The 15,081-nt window shown below is 59.7% G+C and overlaps 2 protein-coding genes across 5 annotated transcripts in view; one reads left to right on the top strand and one right to left on the bottom strand.

The window, feature by feature from the left end:
* The window catches only part of RER1 (retention in endoplasmic reticulum sorting receptor 1), an 11,225-nt gene extending 5,587 nt beyond the window's left edge, over positions 1-5,638 (top strand). For all 4 annotated transcript variants that reach the window (XM_035019971.1, XM_035019968.1, XM_035019970.1 and 1 more), the window contains exons 4-7: positions 941-1,040; positions 2,717-2,795; positions 4,040-4,175; positions 4,766-5,638. In XM_035019971.1, coding sequence (XP_034875862.1) covers positions 941-1,040; positions 2,717-2,795; positions 4,040-4,175; positions 4,766-4,855 — 405 coding nt within the window. In that variant the 3' untranslated portion in view covers positions 4,856-5,638. The remainder of the gene's footprint in view (positions 1-940; positions 1,041-2,716; positions 2,796-4,039; positions 4,176-4,765) is intronic.
* Positions 5,639-5,675: 37 nt separating this feature from the next.
* PEX10 (peroxisomal biogenesis factor 10) lies at positions 5,676-12,132 on the bottom strand. Its single transcript, XM_035019967.1, has 6 exons — positions 11,949-12,132; positions 11,276-11,356; positions 10,417-10,823; positions 8,947-9,122; positions 8,699-8,834; positions 5,676-7,446 (listed from the first exon to the last, which is right to left on the bottom strand). Exons 1-6 carry the CDS (start codon positions 12,058-12,060, stop codon positions 7,378-7,380), a joined length of 981 nt encoding a protein of 326 aa, XP_034875858.1. The 5' UTR covers positions 12,061-12,132; the 3' UTR covers positions 5,676-7,377.
* Between the last annotated feature and the right edge of the window lie 2,949 nt (positions 12,133-15,081).

Here is a 15,081-nt window from a genome sequence, read left to right as displayed (position 1 = left end):
GAAGGCAGACGCCTAACGACTGAGCCACCCAGGCGCCCCTAATAAATAAAATCTTTAAAAAAAAAAAAATGGATTTAATCAGGAGTACATGATGGTGTGCGGGTGCTCCCATCTTTGCGTCTCCTGAGGAGGGTTTGGCTCCACAATGTTTTTTTTTTGTTTTGTCTTTGTTTTTTTAAAGACTTTATTTATTTGGGAGAGAGCACACACAAGCAGGGTAAGAGGGAGAGAGAGAAGCAGACTGCCCACTGAGCAGGGAGCTGCATATGGAACTCGATCCCAGGACCCTGAGACCATGACCTGAACTGAAGGCAGACGCTTAACCTGACTGGGCCACCCAGGCGCCCCTCCACGTTTTTTTAACCTCATTTTTGATTTCCTGATTTTCCGGTTCCGGATTTCTTCTGGGCAAAGATTATTAACAGCCCTGATCGGTGTGTGGTGGTATGGGGGCCCACCAGAAGGAACACTAGCACATCCTGAGTGACAGCTCAGATCCTGTCTTCTGGGTCAGGTAGCCATCGGTGAGGCGGGGTCTGGGCCAGGTGTACATGCCGGTGTCCCTCAATGTACGATCCACACCTGCCCCATGGTGTGGCCCCGCTCAGGCGTGTGGCTTTGGGGGAAAGCCTCCCCTTCTCCTGCATCCCTGTGGGGAGCTGGTGGCTTCAGGTGCTCTGTGCATCCACTGGGACCCCTGCAGAAGTCTGTTTGCACCGTGGCTTGTCCGCTGTCACACTCACAAAGTGATTTGAGATAAACTGTCATTGTGGATGTTCACTGTGCCTTCTTGTCACTTGTTGCAGTCTCCGGACTGGAAGTAAGTTGTGCGTGCTTTGAGGTTGAGCTAAAACAAGGTCGTGAGTTACTGGACCATTGGGGGCTGCTTCAGGGCATGGGTGCTGGGCTGCGTCACTGACCAAGTGCTCCTCTCTTGCAGGGCTGGTACATCGTGACCTACGCCTTGGGGATCTACCACCTCAATCTTTTCATAGCCTTTCTCTCGCCCAAAGTGGACCCTTCCTTGATGGAAGACTCAGGTATAGTAGAGATCGTCTGCTTGGTTCTGTCTGTTCGGGGGGTTTGTGATTTTGTACACTTCACAGATGCCTCATTTTCTCTAGAAACCTTTGAAATCCGAACTTTTGAGACTGTCGTCTTGGTGTTTAAAATGTATTTAGAACCTCAGTGAGGATACACTTGGGTGTAGATTGAGACATCAAACCTTAGTTGTCATGCCTCATGCGGGCTGGGTATTCCTGCTACTCTGTTGCGGGTGAGGAAGCGGAGGCGCCCGGGGTCACGAGACTTGGACAGGGTCGCGTGGGAGCAGGGGTGGCACTCCTGCCGAAGAGCCCGCCTGTCCTCAAGTCCTGTCTGTGCTCCTCGGGTAGGTCCTCTTCCTGGGGATCCAGAGGTTTCCACGGCAGCTTGCTGTGCCCAAAAGTGGCCACTGGGATCCTGACCATCCACGGTTGGGCCCCGTTGAGGGTGGTGGCACTCCCTGATTCCCCAGGATGACAGGTTGAAAAGTTCTCGGCTCAAACTGTTCCTGGCCATACCTGGGCCAGGTAGGAGGGCCAAGTGCCCACCTGACTGTCCAGCCTGGGAGGGGGAGGGGTACAGACATGTGGAGACTCGGTCACTCCTGCCAGCACGTGTCGCCGCTGTCTGAAAAACCCGGGCACAGCTGCCTGCCCGTGATTCCCCTTGTGACGGCGGTACTTCCTGAGTACAAGCTGTCTTCTCCAGGGTGCTCCAATCCTGACCAGCAGCCTGTGGTTTTTCTCTATGGAGTATTTAATGAAAATGTGAAAGGAAACAACACTCCCATTTGTTGCCGTTTGGGGGAATTAGAAGATGATTACGAGAGCTTCTCCATAGAGCTTCTCCATAGGCCTCGGTTCATGTGTGTAGCTGGGGAGGGCGTCTGCCTTGGGCAGGGTGGGGCCGCCTGACTGTACCCAGTTCAGCATGGGGGCTCCTCAGCATGGGGGGGGTCTCAGCCAGGGGTGCTCAGGAGTGCTCAGTGTTGGGGGGTTGCTCAGCCAGGAGGGCTTAGGATGGTGGGGGACTCAGCTGGGGGGCTCAGTGTGTGTGGGCTCAGCATTGGGGATGCTCAGCCAAGAGGGCACAGCGTTGTGGGGGTTGCTCAGCCAGGGGGGGCTCAGCATTGGGGGAGTGCTCAGCCAGGAGGACTTAGCATGGTGGGGGACTCAGCTGGGAGGTTCTTTGTGGGGGTGCTCAGCATTGGGGGGGCTCTCAGCCAAGAGGGCTCAGCGGGGGGGGGTGCTCCGCCAGGAGGGCTCAGTGGGGGTGGGGATCAGCGTGGGGGGCAGCTGTTCTGAGTTGGACTTTCAGCAGATAAAGCTTTGTGTGTTTCTCCGCTCCTTTTCCCTAAATGTTCTCATTTTTCCTGTGTGCCTTTGTGTGCTACAGTTGATGTGTGTCTGCAAATTGGTCTGCAGTTTAATTTTATGCAATCATTTAAAAAGCGTAGTTCTTTTAAAAAAGAAATTCTATTCTGAATCTTCTAAAGCAATGAATTGATTTCTAAATCATTTGAAGGTTCTTCATGTTATGTCTGACTAAATAACATAAATGTGTGTTCCATGCGTTAAGATGCTAGTTCAGAAGCTTTAGGGGAAACTTATAAATGTGATGGGGGCAGGTGGATGAGGCGCCCGCTCCATCTCACTGACATTCTGCCTTTCAGATGATGGCCCCTCATTACCAACCAAACAGAACGAGGAGTTCCGGCCCTTTATTCGAAGGCTTCCAGAGTTTAAATTTTGGTGAGTTAATTCCTAAGGGTAGTTGAGAAAGATATTTGTCCTCAGTGTGGCTAATAAGAGTGAGAACAAAGGGTTTTTGTTTTCGTTAGGCAGCAAAGACTTCTGAAAGAAACGAGAGTTTTAGTGTGTGTGTGTGTTTTGAACATTCATCCACAATGCGAGTTGCTGTCCTTGGCGGGGCGTGGAGGCAGGTCACGGGCCCCTGCAGGAGAGCCCAGTGCCTGGTGGCCCTTTGGAACTAGCCGAAGAGAAGCTGCTTCTGGGGCGGAGGGTCCAGGGTGTGTTCGGACGTGGGCCTCGGGAGGGATGCGTGCCCAGGCTCTGGCTGCCCTGCACAGATGGGCAGGCCTGTGTGCTGCCCCTCGCACCACACCCCCTCTGGTTGCTGGCACGAGTGGACCACGTCCCCCGCCCTCCTGCTCAGGGTGCCTGCACAGAGGCAGGGCTGGTCCAGCCTTGGGGCAGTCTGCTTTCACTGCAAGTGTGTGTTGTGGGGTGGGCTTGGATGGGACTTGGCTTGTCCCCCAGGCCTCCTGGAGGTGGTGACATCTGTGTGATGTTGCATGAGGATGCATGTGACAGGTGGACAGGTGACCCCTGCTGTCATGCGTGAAGCATGCATGAAGGGGACCCCCACCACATGAAGGCTGTGACCTCGTCTGTCCTCTATTTGGTGGAGCAAAAACCTGAAGGGAAAAGCTGCCACACCTTTACTTTGTGTTCTTGGGGCTGTGTGTGGGATGTGGCAGGCACTCTGCAAGTCTGCCGGCTGGGCGGGAAGGGCTGGAGTGAAGGCACTGCTGGGGAGGGAGCAGAAGGCAGGCAAGACGGCCCTGCACGTCCCCCGAGGAAGTTGGCCTTTGTCCTGTAGGAAAGGGGAGTGCTGAGGAGCATTTTCAGTAGCCATGAGTCCGGTGGGCTGGGCGCTGAGCTGGAGGGAGCCGCCTGGGTGCCGCCAGGATCTCCTCAGCGATGCACAGCCCAGGGGAGGGGCCTGCCAGGTGGCAGACGAGAGACGCCCAAGTTGGCCTGAGCAGTCGCACCTCTTTGCTGAATGTTTCACACTCTTATTTTGGAAGGAAACTGGGGCCTTTCAAGGGACTGAGGGAATGCCGTGTTTGTAGTTACATGCTGTGCGCTCTGTAGGAAACACACACCGCGCCCCTACTGCCCCAAGTAGGGATGCTGCTGTGGCCCCAGGTGGCGGGGCAGCTGGTGGCACTGACCTCCTCTCCTACTTTAAGGCATGCGGCGACCAAGGGCATCCTCGTGGCCATGGCCTGCACCTTCTTTGAGGCTTTCAATGTCCCGGTGTTCTGGCCCATCCTGGTGATGTACTTCATCATGCTTTTCTGTATCACCATGAAGAGGCAAATAAAGGTGAGTGCGGGTAGGCACCGCTGCCCTGGGAGGTGCTGAGAGCCCCGCCTGGGTCTTGTTTGTCTGTGCTTGGAGCGTCCCGAAGCTCTGTGCAACAGGGACACGGCACAGTCCCTTTCCGCCAACACATGCCTGTCCCAACGGTGCAGCTGTCGGGCACACAAACCGCTCCCCGGGGGCCTGGTGGGAGAGCCCTCGGGTCTGCCGTGCTGTCCTCACTGGCATGTCCTGGGGGCACAGAGCCCAGGGCCCACCGGCCAGTGTGTGTTACGCCAACATTACCCTCAAACAGCCCCCAGAGCAGCTTTATCCCCACTCCTCTGGGTATATCATAGGGGTCCCCAGCCGAGCCCTAGCCCTTCCTGCATGCAAGGGGTCAGGAAACCTTTCCCAGACCCTTGGGATTTCCAGCGAGCTCGGCCAGCTCAGTGGGCTCTGGAGGGTTCTGCTGTGTCACTGGTGGGGAGGGGACTAGAAGCTTATTGGAACCCTGGTTTCCTTGCCCTGTGTGCAGAGAAGATCAGGATTCAGATTTGGAGAAAACATAGTTCATCGTGAAGCCACTCTAAAACGAGTCTGTTTGTCCCCAGCACATGATAAAGTACCGGTACATCCCGTTCACGCACGGCAAGAGGACGTACAAGGGGAAGGAGGACGCAGGCAAGACGTTTGCGAGCTAGGTGCTCGGCCGGACCCACCACAGAGTCTGAGGACGGTTCTGAGCCATTGTAACAATGCCTTCTTCCTTCACATAAAGTAGTTGATTTCGAGGGAGTCGAATTTTCTTTTTAAAAAGGAGCTTCAATGATTTGTAACTGAAATATCAGGTTCTTGAAGAAACTGACATTTAAACCAAATTGCATTGATTTATTTTTCAGTGACATTCAAGTGTTCAAATGGACAGAATTCTAGTAAACTGCTGCCTGGGCGGACAGCCGGGTGGGGGCGTGGGGAGGGGCGGGCGGTCTCTGTTGCTGGGCGGCCGTGGAACAGACCTACACGGAAGGAGCCGGGTTGTGCCCCAGCTGCCCCCACCCTGGACGCCCGTGGCCACATCACCCAGCTGGAGGATGATGCTAACCTGATTCCTGCGTGTTGGAAGAACATTTGAAAGGTGATTTCCAAGTAACTCTGGGGTTCTAATGCCAGTTTCCCACTTCCATCTCACCAGAGATGTTTAAAGTTGGTGTCTTATCATAATGACTCAAAACTTTGTTCTTAATTACCATGATTGCTTTTGAGGGCCTGGAATTATAAATATATATATTATATTTTAATTGTTTGGAATTATTTTGACACATTTGATACCTGAAGAGTTGTTTTTGATTAATTTGAAGTTGTTCTCATGCAGAGGCCCCTTTACAGAAACAGTGGGCAAGGGCAGACAGTTTGTGGGTTTTCACACACGGCTTCTCACTTTCTACGGGAAAACAGAACTCTGACCCACATGTCAACTTTTTTGATGTGATAAAAACAAATACTCGTAAACATTTTACTAAGTGACTTTTTAATTCCAACTTTATTAAAGACAGTGTCCCCTTTCTTGTGGAGTCTTTATCTGAAACACGACAGCTTGCTGCCCGTGAGCAAGCACTGAGCTGGGCCGGTCACTGGGGCACTGGTGCTGAGGGGCAGGCCCAGGGTGTCCTCCTGGGCTCAGGCACTGCAGACTTGTAGCTCTCTGCAGGTTCCCGTCTGTCTTAGGGCTTTAGGCACTGAATGTGCTTATTGTCTGGCTTTTTTGGGCCAATTTTTACAGATATCTGAAGTTGAGCTCCTCTTGCTTTTAAGAGGCCATACGAAGACCTCTTACATACCTGATCCTGTATTTTAATCTCAGTACTTAAATGATATTCTGGATCAGTATCTTTGATACAATATTGTGGCACGTGAGATGTTGAAACCCTGGACACTTTTATTTTTCATACAGTTTTCCTGGTAAATGCTCAGGCCTAAAATGTGATGGGAAATGGTCTGCGCTTGGTCAGGGTATACATAAAGGGCCTCAGGAAGCGTGGGGCCTCTCTCTCGGGGCTCCTCAGTCTGGCCTGTGGTCACGGTGACCTGTCTCAGTTGGCCGGCCTGTAGTAACCAAGGAGCGTGGAGCGATGCATTCCTGGACGACTCTGTCTGCTCAGCTCCTGGAATGGTCTGCATAGGCCTCAGCCAGAAGCCTGGGCTGCAGCCTCGCACAGGGGGCGGGACATCCTGACCACAGGTTCTTGCCCTTTATGAAACGTGATCTTCAGTTCACCCTGACAGCCTTCTTAACATACCTACACTCCTGTGGAGTCCGTTTCTTAAGAGAGCTTATGGCAAAGTCCGGTCTCCGGCACAAGTTAAATACTTTTAAAGACCTGAAAGTAACAAAAAGGTGACAGGAAGTAGGCTGGACACAGCGGTGACCTGGTGTGAGCAGCCAGCCTGCCCAGGCCCCGGGAGCTGAGCTCTGAGAGGCAGCTATGGGTTAGGTGTTCAGAAAGTGGAGAACCATGCTCTACACCGTGGCGCTCTGAGCAGACCCCAGCAAAACGCAGACTTCCGTTTTCTAAAATGGGAAACAAACTGCAACATGTATTAAAAGGTATGAGCCACGCATCTCAGGTGGAGATACAGCTCCTTGGGAGTCTTTGTACTCCCGTGAACAGACATGGCCGAGCGACCAGAAGCCTGCCTCTGATGAGGGCAACGTTTCCAGGTCGTTGGGGCGGGCGGATTGGCCAGTGGGTAAGCCCTGCTGTCCGCTGTTCCCCACACTTGCCTATTCAGGCCAAACCCCGACTGTGTGCCTGATACAGACTCATTTTCTCATCACGTGAATGGCTGGTCCCATTTCCGAAGCTTAACTTTCACCTGTATGGTTTGGGGATGGGATGAAAGCAACCTGGTCCAACAGAGTCCGGCTCCTGAAGAAGTGACCCAGATGCACCACAGTGGGGGTGTGGTGCGGCCCCCCGGCAGGCTCGGCTCCAGCTGCTGCTTGCCCTCTGTGCTGTGGGCCCACACTCAGCCCTGAGGCCTCGGACCTGCCATCGTGCAGGCAGATCCAGCCTCTCCCCGAGCTGCTGGTGTAGTTTATGTGACAGGAAATGAAATCTCAGAATTTAATGATTTCTGTGCAAGTAAAGTTAACCTTGAGAACAGATCGAGTTTCTCTCCTGATACCAAGGAAGAGTCCTGGGGTCCTCTGTCCTCGGTCAGGTTAGCGATAGTGCCGCAGGTAGACGAGCTTCTGGGGAGGGAACTTCTCCCTGCAGAGAGGGCACTCCGTCTGCAAAGGGGAGGAGGAGGGGCATGTAGGCTGTGGCCAGCACAGCCCCCGCCACAGGCCCTCCCACACCGGCATCTGCAGTAACCCGTGGGACGTGCACACGTGTCTATTAACTTCAAATGGAGACCATTTCCAAAAAGCACTTTTTTCAGAAGTCACAAACCTGAAGGGAAGGCCTTAACCCTGGGGTAGTGGGGGAGTGGAGCCGGGAGCAGTGACCAGGCCAAGGAGGCAGCTTGTCTGTCCGTGTGGTGACGGGGCTGGCGACGGGCGCTCGTGGCCGCTATGTTGGCTTGTGTTGAGAGGAGGGTTGTGTTGAGAGGAGCACACGGGGCCCCGTCCGGCTCAGTCCCAGTGGCCCCGCCCCTAGGGGCCGGTCAGATTCTCTCTTGTCCCCAGGAAGGTCTGCTGGTCTCCCACTAGGTGTTCCTGCCTGGGGCCAGCCGCTTACAGGAGGCGGCACCTGTGTTCTTGAGGGAATCCCTCAGGATGGGGAGCAGGGGCCCCAAAGTGGAGGCTGTGTGCCAATCCAGTGGGACCCACATGGTGCAGACATTTCACAGGTGCTGATTCTAAGTCAGCTGCAGCCAGGCTCTGAGGGCACGGCCACTGTGGACCCCGGACACAGGCTCTGAGGAATGCCCCTTGACCAACCGCTGGAGGTGAATGTCCTCAAGAAAGAGGACGGGGCGTTTAAACTGTGAGGCACACATCCCGCCCTCGTTTACCTACCTCACCTGTGCGGCCCTCCCCACCCTCCGCCCTGAGAAGGCTGGATTTGGGCTGAGCCTGGGTGGCAGGGCTGGTGGGGGCCCAGGAACCCCGGCCCTCCCTGGAGTCCGCGTGGAGGACCCGGCCTCCACCCGAGGTCTCAAAAGGCTGGAGTAGGTGACTCTGCATCCTGAGGGCTGGCATCTGTCTAGCTGGAGAGGGCCGTGTGTGTGCAGGCGAGCCAGGCTTCCAAGCAGCGGCAGGGTCGGGGGGAGACTCTAGGAATGGAACCTCAGGGCCGGGCTGCTGTCCCCACCTCCCAGCAAGGCCTCTGGATGCACAACTGTAGCACCCTGACTCCAGGTATGTCCTGTAAACGGCTCACCTGGGAGTTTTAGAAAGAGGCCTGCCTTCCCATCCCCTCCTAGGATGTGTCTGGGCCAGGCTTCCTGATGCCTGGGCAGCCGCCTGGGCTGGCCTGTGCACGTGCTCCTGGAGCCTGTGCTCTCGAATCACAGCTGCTGACCCTGGGCGCACCCACCTTGGTGTCGCACCACTGGGTGATGCACTCCCAGCAGAAGAGGTGGCCGCAGGGCGTGGCTGTGGAGTGTCTGCGTTCCTCCAGGCACAGCGTACACGTGGGGTTTCTGGAAACGGCTTTCTCTTCCATGTGGCTCCTGGAGGTGGGGCAGGGAGACCCAAAATTTACCTCAAGAGTCCTGGCAATGCCTGCCCAGCCCCCACCCCTGCCCCGAGCTAGGGCCCCACACCCTCCCGCCGTCCCCACACCTGTGCTGAGACAGGCCGCGGTGCAGCTTCCACTCCCGCCGGGCGCGCTGCCGCTGCCCGAAGCCGTGCAGCTGCAGGCCCACGGACAGCGCCAGGTGTAGTAGGGACGCGAGCCCCAGCAGCCTGTAGCTGTCTCGAGCCCTCAGGTCCTCTGTAGCTGGGCAGCGGACGCGAAGCTGTCAAGGACCCCAAGGGACAGTCACACGATCGGCTGGCACAACGCGCTGAGCAGCCTGGGCACCAGGCCACCCCCTGGCAGTAGAGTGCCCCATCGAATGACGCCAAAACCTGCCCTCCTGGCACAAGGTGGGGGGACAGAGTGTGATCATGGGGCCTCTTTGCTGAGTGAGGAGGGCAGGAGCACCCTGTAAGGTCTGAGCACCAAGTGGGGGCTGCTGCTGGACAGCTCGGGGCCTCACTTCCAAGGGGACTGAGTGAGTGCTGAGTGAGGGCAAGGAAGACTGCCCAGACTCCCAGTCTGCAGTCCCTGTGGTTGCAGGCGAGGATTTGGGGGGTGGGGAGGTACACTGGGGGACTCACATCTCAGAAAAGGTACCGGCAAAGAACCCGGAGAAAAACAGCACGGCGGGGGGGGGGGGGGGGGGGGAGGAAAAGCCCCCCAGGCAGATGCCGTTAACCAGCTTTTCTACCACACGAACAGAGAAGCTCCCGGCTTTTAGCAGGACGCCTGGCTCCCCCCTTGACTCAAGACCACCCAGATGACACTGCAGCTAGCGATGTGCCTGACGTCAAGAGAAAGTCCGCTGCCCTCCATTCTGGTCTCCCTCCCCTAAGCTGGGAGCCCCCCAGCCAGGCCCCATGTGCCCACGCAGAGAAGGCCGCTAGAGAGCAAAAGCCCCCTGTCTGGGTTGAGGCTGTTTTTCCGGCCCTTTGCCACAGCAGCTCAGCACACACCCTGGCTTACGCCGGGGCCGTCAGCTCTCATGAGCGTGCACGCTGAGGGCTGAGGCTGGAGGGGGGAGAGGCAGGTGCTCAGGACAGTGCTGCCAAGTGAGGCGAGAAAGCGGGTGACCCTCTGGTGATCAGGGGCCGGAGTTGAGACTTTCTGGGTGAATCTGGAAGCAAAGGCACCAGGTGAGAAACAGGATGAAAAGTGGGACTGCTTGGCAGGCTCAGTCCAGGGAAGGTCCTGGCAGTGACAGGAGGCATCGCTACACCTGACCCTCGGGCAGGGCAGCTGGGAAGGAGCTGGCGTGGGGCCCGGGGGCCTGGAGCCTCGGCGGCTTCTCAGAGTCAACAGCAGGGGGGCGTGCAAGTGCTGGCTGCAGGGAGGCAGGCGTGCCTTACCCTCAGGGTTGACTTTCTAGGGTCTTTTAGCAAATGTGATGCAATAAAACCCATGTTTTTCAGTAGAGGATCTTGGCTCCAGCCCTGTGACCCTGCTAGCTGCCAGAAGCTGAACACACAGCAGCCAGAGTCCAGCGAGTTGGGACAGCACCAGCGACTTACGTAAGTGACTCCTGTGAGCCTCTTGGCCAAGTGGTAGAAGGCGCCATGGATGTAGAACCAGGCAACGTGGAGCCGCTGGAGGCAGCCGAGGCCCTGCCTGAGCACCGACACCGCCCGCAGGAGCGTCCTCTTCTGCTGCTCTGTCAGGGTGGCCACGTGCTGGCGCACCCAGTGCCTCGATCCCGACCGGCCACGCCCGCCCAGTGCCAGGCTGCCCTGCGAGGGCCTGGCGCCATTGGCGTCAGCCTGCAGCTCGAGCTCCAGGTGCAGCAGGGCCTTGTCCAGCAGGTAGGGCAGGACGGTGTGCAGCACCACCAGCACGCCACGGCGCAGCCCGGAGGGCACTCTGCTCCGGGATGGGTCCACCTGGATGACGCCAACGTACTCCTCCCCGAGGGTCTGGTAGCCTGCCGGGTGAGGGCGTGGGGGTGACCCTCACGAGAAACTGAGGCAGGGGCCTGCCATCCTTTCCTTTCTCCTCGTACTAGATTTTGCTTTCAGGTCCCTGCCTTTCCTCCGAAGAACGACGCTCCACTGGAGCCCCGCTGACCTTGCCCTGTGACAGGGCTTAGTGCTGGGACCCCCGCTGAACCACAGAACTCACCCCCAGAGGTCCAATGGCACTCTGGGCAAAGCTGAGGACAAAGGCTCCCAGGAACACAAAAAGGAAGAGAGGAGGGCACAGATGTGACCCTGGGAGTTTCAGAGGCTCCAGCTGGGGCTCAGGGCCTGGCCTCTCCTCCTCCTCCCTGCCTGAGACTGCGTCTGGGCCAGCTCCAGGGACACGGGGCAGCACCCCCACCCCCAGGCTTGGTGTGTCGTGGGCCCCCTGGTCTCAAGGTCCCACCAGGACTGCTACCTGCAAATGTGGTGAGGCCAAAGTAGGCCACATCGGACAGCAGCTCGACCTCTCTCCTGCACTCCAGCCACCTCTTTGCACCTGAGAGCAGAGGGCGCGGGGGCGCGGTGGTAAGGGTGCAATCCTTCCTTGGCTCCTCCTGCTGCCAGGGTCCAGCCACCCCTCCACCAGGCTGAGACCGTCCTAAAGCACACTCTCCTCTCGGTCCTGGCCTCCGCGCTGCTCCAGGTCTCCCGCCTCCTCTGACAGTCTCCGGAGAACCTCCCCACCTGCAGCCGTGCGCCCCTGCAGGGCCCGCCAGGGTAACCAGACCCCGGAAGGGCCACAGGGCAGGGAGGGCGGGACGGTGACCAAGGACTGGAGCCGAGACTGCCGTCCGGCATCGAGCCCACCCCCCGCTAGCTGGCTGTGTCCTCAGGCAAGTCAAGGGCGTCTACGGAACCCCGAGTTCCCTCCGTAAAACGAGTCCAACGGAGTCCCAGCTGGGAACGTTTCGAGAACGAAACAGGCAGCGTTTGTGAAGCGCCGAGAACGCTACTTGGCACACAAGAAGCCGAGCTGTAAGGTCACCGCAAGCCGTTCCGCGCCGCTCCGCGCCCCCAGCCCCGCGGTCCCCGCCCGCCGCCCGGACGCACGCCGGGGTCCCTCTCGCCCGCTGCAGGCCCGGGCTCACCCGCCAAGCTGTGCAGGGCGCCGCCCGCCGCGCTGCGCAGCCCGCCGCGGTAGTAGTCGTCCTTCTGCGCCGCGCGGACCACCTCCGCGGGACCGGCGGCCGCGGGCGCCATGTCTGCGGCTCGCCGGGGCCGGGAACCACCTGGCCACGCCCACGCGGGCGGCGCCTGATGACGCCAGCGTGCGGCCCACACCTTGTGCGTCCCAGCGCGGGGGCGGGGCTGACGGGTGCCCCCGCGGGGCGGAGCTGTGCAGGCGTTGAGGGGGCGGCGCGAACGCGGGCGGGGCGGGGCCGGGGCGGGGCCGCGAGGGCCCGGGGGCGGGGCCGCGAGGGCCCGGGGGCGGGGCCGCGAGGGCCCGGGGGCGGGGCCGGGCCCGACTCTGGGGCGGGCGGGACGTGATGGGGCTTCCGGCTCCGAAAGCTGATGTGGCGGGTTCGTTGTGAGCCCGGATCGGGGATCCACGGCGACGACGATAAGACAGGCGCCGCTCCTCATCCAGGGGCCCGCCCGGCGCGGGGCTCCGCGAGTCCCGCCCTTGACCGCCCGTAGCGCCCTGCTCACCGAGGAGGGGCCGAGGGAGGCCACACAGCCGAGGGCGAGCGCTGGGAGAGCCCAGTGCCCAGCCGCAGGCCACAGCTGGACTTGAGCTGCGTGGGGGGCGGGGGGGCAGGGGACAGGGAGGTGGGAGGAGGGGGGGGCCCGCTGCGCATCCGTGCCCCGCCTGCTGCCTGGCCGAGGGAGGGCGGGGGTGACCCAGACCGACCTGAGTGGCACCGGGCCTGGCTGGCTGGGGAGGAGAAGCCCCTTGTCCTTCCGGTTCTACAGGGCCGCGGAGCCCCTGAGCCTGCGCGGACCTCGCCCAGGAGGGCGTATAGGGCGGGCAGGCTGCGGCGCCGGGCCTCACCGCTACTCTCCTCCGCGGGAACGCAGCCCACTGACAAGCAGCCAGGCTGCGGCGTGGCCGTGGACACTGGCCCGGAGCTGATCGGCCGGTCCCCGGGCTGTGGGCGGGCCCCTCTTAGAGGGGCTGCACAGCCTGGCTGGATCCCGTAGTCCCTCCTGCTACTGGAGCCCCCTTGCCCTTTTGGAGACAACCCCCGCCCCTGCCCCTGTTTCCTGGAGACAGAGGCTGCCTGAAGCTTCAGTGGGCAGCCCAGGGTAGACCCTTCAGCGGGAGAGCGGGGGCAGGGGGAAGACCCTGAGGCCTTCACAGATTTCTGACCAACTGCGTCTACCAGTCTGAAACGCTCAGCTCCTTCCTGGTCCCAAAGACGCCCTGGCCCAAGGGTTTGCACAGACACACTCTGTGTCCACCAGCACCCAGCTGGCTTTGGTGGAGGTTTCCTTCCCTCACTGGCTGGTCCCACCCACCAGTGGGTCCTGCTCAGGACTGCCCCTTCCAGGCAGCTCTCCTGCTCAGCCTCACGCCCGGGCAGGGCAAGGCCCGAAACGATGTGACCAAGTGTGTGTTGTTCTGGGCAGGTGGGACCTGGGTCCACCCGGTTTCAGACTCTGTCCAACCCCGGATGCTGCCCCAGGTCCTCACTAAGAGGACTTGGGGTTGGAGTCAGATTGCACAACGGCCAGCAGGTGGCGCCATCGGCCCATCTGCTCCACCAGGTCGGCGGTAGAATTCTAGGGGATTAGGGAGTGCGTTTCACCCCAAAGAGTGACTCTGGATCAGAATTCAAAGAGGTAGCACAGTGACTCTGACCTCCTCTGGCAGGAAGGTAGAGAGCCGTGTGGACCTGCGCCGGGCTTGAGGTGGCCGGCTGGAGTCCAGCCCTGGTGTGGGGCCGCCGTCCTCGGCTGGGCCTGCAGTAAGGGGTTGCTCCGTTTTGAAACCGAGAGTGCTGCTTCCCGTGTCCAGTGGAAGCTGAGCCATTGGCCATGCTGACCAGGAACACTGCCGGGCTGGTCTCGGACCTTACCAGCTGTGACCGCAACAGGCCCTCGGTCCCTTGCAGAGAGCTCTCACATCCGTTCTGCCTTAGCCCCCAGACCTCTTCTCTGCTCTGTGAAATGGGAACGCTGATAGAATCAGCTGGTGTCTATTAGGAGCCTGGGTCACAGGCCACCCTTGGAGCAGGAGTGTGACTCTCAGCACGCAGCGTCCCGTGTCCCTCCTCTGGGAGGCCTGCTCTGGCCCCTCACTGAGCCCTGCTGCATACCCCACCCCCGGGTCCCCCCCTCGTTTCCCACCTCCACCCAGCACCACCCAGCGGCCTAGTGGGCCAGCCAGTGGTCAGCTGGCCGGCTTGTGTGTGTCCCTCTGCTTCACCAGGGAGGCCGGCTTCGCCTGGCATAGCCTTCCTGCTCGGGTGGCCTGGCACACATCGGTGCTCAGGAAAACAGTGCCGGGGGGAGAGAAGAAGGAGAAACCATGTGGGTCAGCTTGCTGCCCCTGTTCTCACTAAGGTGGTCTCAGCATGTGACTCCCTCCCCCAGTCCCCAGGGCTCAGGGTCCCCCCGTCAGGTGCCCGGTGGGGTGCACCCCTGTCCTGGGACTGGGAGTGGGGGTTCCCAGGCAGAGATGTCAACCCAGGGGGCGGAGGTTGGGGGACACAGGATGCTGGAGAAGCTGTGTGTGTGTCCAGACGCCACACGCCTGGGTGCTGGGCCTGGGTCCCTGACTGGGCAGGCGCCCTGGGGGGGCAGAGCCGAGGAGGGCACTGCTGCCTTTTGAGGGGCGCATCTTCTGGACAAACCTGGAGAACAGGTTCCTCCACCCCGTGGCTTCCCGGAGGGCTTGGCGGCCCAGGAATGCACCTCACTCCACTGGCTGGCCTGGGTGGGCAGTGGCCATGGGGTGGGCAGGGGTGGGGGCAGCCTGCAGAGGGGAGGGGAGGGCAGTACATCCAGAAAGAGCCAGGGCTGCACAACGCTGGGACTCCCGCCAGCCCCGCACGCAGAGGCCTCCTGAGCCAAGGGGTGGTCCCATACAGTGCCCAGTCGGGGGGCTTGTTAGGTGGGGTCAGGACAAGGGGCCAGAGTGCGGAGCCTGGGCTTGGGGCTTGGGCTTGTCTGGGAGGTGATGTCGGTGATTCTGGGGCGCGGGTGGGTGGCTGGGGACCAGTGCGTCCTTGTGCTGGTCAGGGATAGGATTTTCCTGGCAGAACTGTGTGTCTGGCA

Source organism: Mirounga leonina, unplaced genomic scaffold, assembly GCF_011800145.1.
Source record: "Mirounga leonina isolate KUSES-001 unplaced genomic scaffold, KU_Mleo_1.0 Mir_173, whole genome shotgun sequence".
In the NCBI taxonomy this organism is placed as follows: domain Eukaryota; kingdom Metazoa; phylum Chordata; class Mammalia; order Carnivora; family Phocidae; genus Mirounga; species Mirounga leonina.
This window is presented reverse-complemented; position numbering and strand designations above follow the sequence as displayed.